The sequence below is a fragment of the Etheostoma spectabile genome, chromosome 10, assembly GCF_008692095.1.
Source record: "Etheostoma spectabile isolate EspeVRDwgs_2016 chromosome 10, UIUC_Espe_1.0, whole genome shotgun sequence".
Classification (NCBI taxonomy): Eukaryota; Metazoa; Chordata; class Actinopteri; order Perciformes; family Percidae; genus Etheostoma; species Etheostoma spectabile.
Genome location: NC_045742.1, coordinates 9,852,863 through 9,857,821, shown reverse-complemented (window position 1 = coordinate 9,857,821; position 4,959 = coordinate 9,852,863). Strand labels below are relative to the sequence as shown.

The window sequence follows — 4,959 nt, the reverse complement described above, 5'->3', positions numbered from 1 at the left end:
TCATCCTGGCTCGGCAAACGTGCAACCGATTAAGCCACGAAAATCACACTAAATCAAACTGCGCTTTTTCACTTTTGTGCATCACGCCCCCGGCTGTTTCAATGTAAATAAGGTACGTTAAAACGTTCTTGTGTTGGCTGCGGGGTCAGAATATAACTGGCTTCAAAATTTACTTAAGAGTTTCTTTCCCAGAGACCTCAGATACATGTCCCACACACAGTACAACAGTAGCCGCACAACTCTGATAGCCTACTCCGATGTTCTAATCACTTTCACCTGTTGGCTTCCGTTTAGTTGCAATATCTTGTTTGACCACACGGACTGACACTTACAGGCTGTAACAACCCAGGGGGTGCTTTTTCACTCATTTGAGGATAACATAATGGGGAAGACATGGCTGCAACAACAGCATATAAAATGTGTGTTTTGCGACAAAGACAATGACAGTGATGGGAGTCCTGGCTTGGCTCGTGAATTCAGGCTTGTTGCCACCAGAACACTAGTACAGCAGCTTTATTGAAAGTGTGTCAAGTGCCTTAAAAGTAGCAAATCTGTTTGGAAAAGTTTTTTTATTCATGAACCAAACTGTAAATTATAAGGGTTATAAACAAAATGTAGCTTTTTTGACAATGAAAATTCTATTTTGTGATGGAAATCACTTAATTGAAGGTATCAAAACAAAAAAAAGTAATTTCAGTCATTACATATTTGTTGCAGAATGTTCTGATGGTCCAGAATAACAATAAAACATTTTGGACATAAACTATGTGGCTTTGCAACCTGCTTTGAGAAAGAAATTATTAGACGTTAACACATTGGTCCTCGATTAGTCTCACATTGCCAGACCTATCTCCACAATCCTAGTCCTCAATCCATACTGCTGGGACAAATAATGTGGGAGTTCTTGCATTTCTTGAGATTTGCAGTTAAACATTAATTTTAGACTCAGACAATAAAGACTTTCAATCGTAGTTTAATTTGAACATTCAACATAAGTATCAATTATCACTCACATATTCATGTTTTTTTTTGTTTAAACCTAAGATCTGGAAAATGGAAATGACTGACTTTAGGGTTATTTTAATGTAAATAACTAGTCACTCAGGTGTTTGATTCTGTTCACAATGAAGAACTAAATCTTTAGGGTCAGGTAAAGAAGGGATGCATAGAGCAAAGAGAAGTTGGCAAAAGATAAAAGCTCAAATAGTGAAAACAGGAATGGGAGCAAAGAATGAGAGAAAAGGAAGGGAAAGAGATGGTAAAAATGAATGGCTGAGGCAAGCACAGGAGACATCTTGGACAGACCAAGAAGAAGGCAGATAAAAGCAGGGAGGGGAAGGCATGGAGAATGTAGTGAGACAGAATCATATAGAAGGAACAGCAGGTTTAGAAAACGGTGACATTGACAGATAAGGATAATACTGATATGTCTTGAACCCAAAATAGTACAGCTGTGAAGTAACTGTAAAAGTGTGACGATACTTTGCACCGGTTGTAAACAAAGCAACAATGCATAAAGTAAACAATACAGTAGTAGTTACATTATAGACTTTTGCTATACTTTTAATCATGTTAGTCATCTATAGGCGGTTAAAAGCCGTTCTGATGTTGAAGTTGTTCAGCTGTGTTGTGGTACCTTGGTCCTAAACAGTGACAAAGTTACAGAAGCCACATTGACTCAGCAGGTAACTGAGTCGTCATGTGCTTCATGGTAATGTGTTTTTCTGTATGCACCTCAAATACATCAAACAATCAGACCTGCATTATATAATGATTATCATATAACACACTGAATTCATCACACATTAAACAAAGGGTTCTTAATGATGCTGCAGTTTCACATGAAACGTGATGTTAATATTATCAAATTATTCATACTAAAAGGACTGTGGCATGATTAAGGCTTTTCTTGTTTTTGACCCAATTAAATAGTTGTAACTGCTTTGGAATTTCATAGGGCCTGCACACACAATTAGGAGAAATGGGTATTTATATAATGTAAGCATCATTTAGTTTGGGAACTAACAAAGGCCACCATAGAAATTGGATTATGTTGCCATGGACACGAGTCTGCATCAAACATTGAGTAGCAGCTGTTGACAATATTGCAGAAACATTTTTAAATTTCAAAATAAGTACACCAAGGGACTTAAAGTTAAATCAACATTGTCTGTTTCCTTTTTGACGTACTTATCTGTTAAGGCAAAAACACTTGACTGTTGATTTGCATGATGGCTTAATGCAAAATGGATTCCCTTGCCCAATAAGAAAATCAGCTCATGTTGAGCAGCCATTTAAAGAGCAACCTAAACCAGCTGAAAAAGTTGTTTTGGCTGTTTTTACTCCAGTGGTTTGAACTTACAATCTCAATCTTCTCTGTTGTGTTCTCTTTGGCAGCACCTATGGCCACTTCTTTCACTTTAACTTGTTTTTAAAGTTTCACTGTCTGTAAGCATCACTCTTTTCTTTGTTTGTTCTGCCAAAGTAACCTTTTATCCACAGCACTAGCAGAAAATGGAAAAAAAACAGAATGCCACTTCACACACAAATGGGTTTAAGAGAGACCCTCTCTGGCAGACCAACCACTTCTGGGTGATGGGAAAGGCGCCACTAACTGTGCGCTGCTTGTGATCCCCACAGACACCCAGTTCCTAGTACTACAAATGCAAGGACTTTTATCAATTGGCCATAAAGGCTTATTCACCGTTGTGTCACTTGATTCGGTGATAGTGACTTAACAGACATTTATTTAAATCAAAATCTTCTAGATTATTACTTTAACATCTACAGGAACCTTGCTGCAGTGATGTAAAAACGTACCCCAGGGTGTGTCAGCACACCGCAACATCACTGTTGGGGGTGGTTACAGGTGCAACAAAGCACTCTTCTGGTGACAGCTGACTACACCCAGAAGTAATGTAAGACATTCAACCTCAGGATGCAGTGAAACACTTTTTTTCAGCATGGAATTAAGTTACTCTTTAAAAAAAAAAAAAAGGATATTTTGATCATGAATGGTTTTCTGGTTCTAAACCTGTGCTGAGAGCGCTCATCACTTATCAGGGATGGCCATGGTATCTGTTTTTTAAACTCATTTTAAATCTCAGCAGCTAATAGGTGTATACTCAGCATTATGCTGGATTTACAGTATGATTTCCCCTATTGTTGGTTTGAATGGGGATTTAAAATGTTTAATTCTTAATAAATGAGCAGGTCTTTCAGATTTTTATGTCAAACCTCATGTGGCTCCAAGTCTGGTGTGCAACCGCAAACTAAAGAATAACACAACATTAGAACAATGTGTTGAATCATCTCTGTGTAAAGAGTCTTTTATGGTTTCTCAAAGAACTCACATGTGAGGATGATGTCCATTATATAGTGAAGCAGGTTAGCTAGGCACACACAGTTCCCTTTTCTCTCCAAGAAGGGGGGGGGGCTACCAAAGACTGTCAACTTTTCCTTGTTGTGGAATCTTCTCTCTCAGCCCTCCTCTCTGTGTCCAAAGCCTCCCAATAATCAGCACTCAGATTAACACCATGCAAATACACTTTGAAAATATAGAATTCATTGGGTTAGGGTATATATTTATATAGATTTATACATACATATAAATTCATATACTTTTAAGGAATGTTAATCTATTTTGCTGTGTATCTGTATTTCTTCTTTCAAGGTACAAAATAACTTTCCATATTATGTAACACATTATATAATCAACATATTAAAAACACAACTTATCAGTCCTTTTATCTTTTAGAAAAAAAAATCCATAATAAAAATAAGTTCTATGTTTTTTTTCTCACTTATATCTTACAATATATTTTCTCTCTGTCAAAAAACACGCACACATGTCCCATTTTTGTTTTCGTTTGTGGTTTCTCTTGGCAGCAAATTGGCAGCAGTCAAACTGAATGTGTAAATAAAATCACATAATGATGGTGCTTTTCAACGTGGAAAACTCTCAGAGCGACAGCCCCGTTGACGTGTAGAATTCACAAAATGGCAGCGGTGGGTGTTGCAAAACAAACTTAAACTGCGGTGCTGTTACAACGGGCACTTGGAGCAGCCGCACTCCAGAGCAGTTTCCATCTCCTCGGAGTACGAGGTGCCGTCGGTGCAGCGGAAAACCGCCTTCCTCCTCCTGCTTTTTGTCACGCCACAGCAAACACCTGGAGGTGCTGCTGCCTGGCAGGATCGGGGACAATCCATGCGAGGAATCTTGGTCGTTGACGTGCATGTTCTCATTGGGTGGTGGCGCTTCAGCTGCTCCCTCACCATCTCTCCTTGACATGTAAGCTCTGGACATCAATGGAGAAAGGACATACAACACACACATTATATGCACTGATATTTGTCAAATCTTGGCATATTTTCTATCTCCTCTTCTAACACCCTCCACTTTACCTGTGTCACAGGTAAGCCCGGTGTAGTCTGGCTGACAGTGGCAGACTGGCTCTCCTCCCTCTGACACACGACACTCCCCGTGTCCGCAGCGCTGCCCCCTGCAGGCTGGAGGCTCCTGCCGTCGATCGCAAAACTGACCCTGGTAGCCTTCACTGCACTGGCAACTGTAGGACTGACCCTTTGGCACACACAGACCGTGAACACATCTGGAGTGGGAGGAAGGAAAGAGGGAAGAGAGGTTGGAGTTATTTTGGGTTACGTACATACAGAACATGCATATGACCATCTGAATATTTACATACATACATTTCTGCCCAGTCACTTCTGTCTTGTCTTACCTGCTGTGCTGACAGGCGCTGGGTGCTGTTGTCTGGTCACACAAAGCCCCGGTGCGACCTGGAGGACAATCACAGGTTACCCCCGTCTCGCCTCCCTCCCTGCACGCACCCTGGGCGCACACACTGCAGGAATGGCACCCTGCAAGAATGCCCTCACCCTGGTGACAGAACAAGAAAGGGAGAAAATACTGTCAGTGGAAGCTGAGTCAAAGGGCTT

The 4,959-nt window shown here is 40.4% G+C and overlaps 1 protein-coding gene across 2 annotated transcripts in view; it reads right to left on the bottom strand.

The window, feature by feature from the left end:
- Window positions 1-957: 957 nt before the first annotated feature.
- The window catches only part of slit3 (slit homolog 3 (Drosophila)), a 241,373-nt gene continuing 237,371 nt past the window's right edge, over window positions 958-4,959 (bottom strand). For both annotated transcript variants that reach the window (XM_032528032.1, XM_032528033.1), the window contains 3 exons: window positions 4,743-4,900; window positions 4,405-4,610; window positions 958-4,298 (listed from right to left, as the gene is read on the bottom strand). In XM_032528032.1, the coding sequence (XP_032383923.1) occupies window positions 4,045-4,298; window positions 4,405-4,610; window positions 4,743-4,900 (618 nt within the window). In that variant the 3' untranslated portion in view covers window positions 958-4,044. The remainder of the gene's footprint in view (window positions 4,299-4,404; window positions 4,611-4,742; window positions 4,901-4,959) is intronic.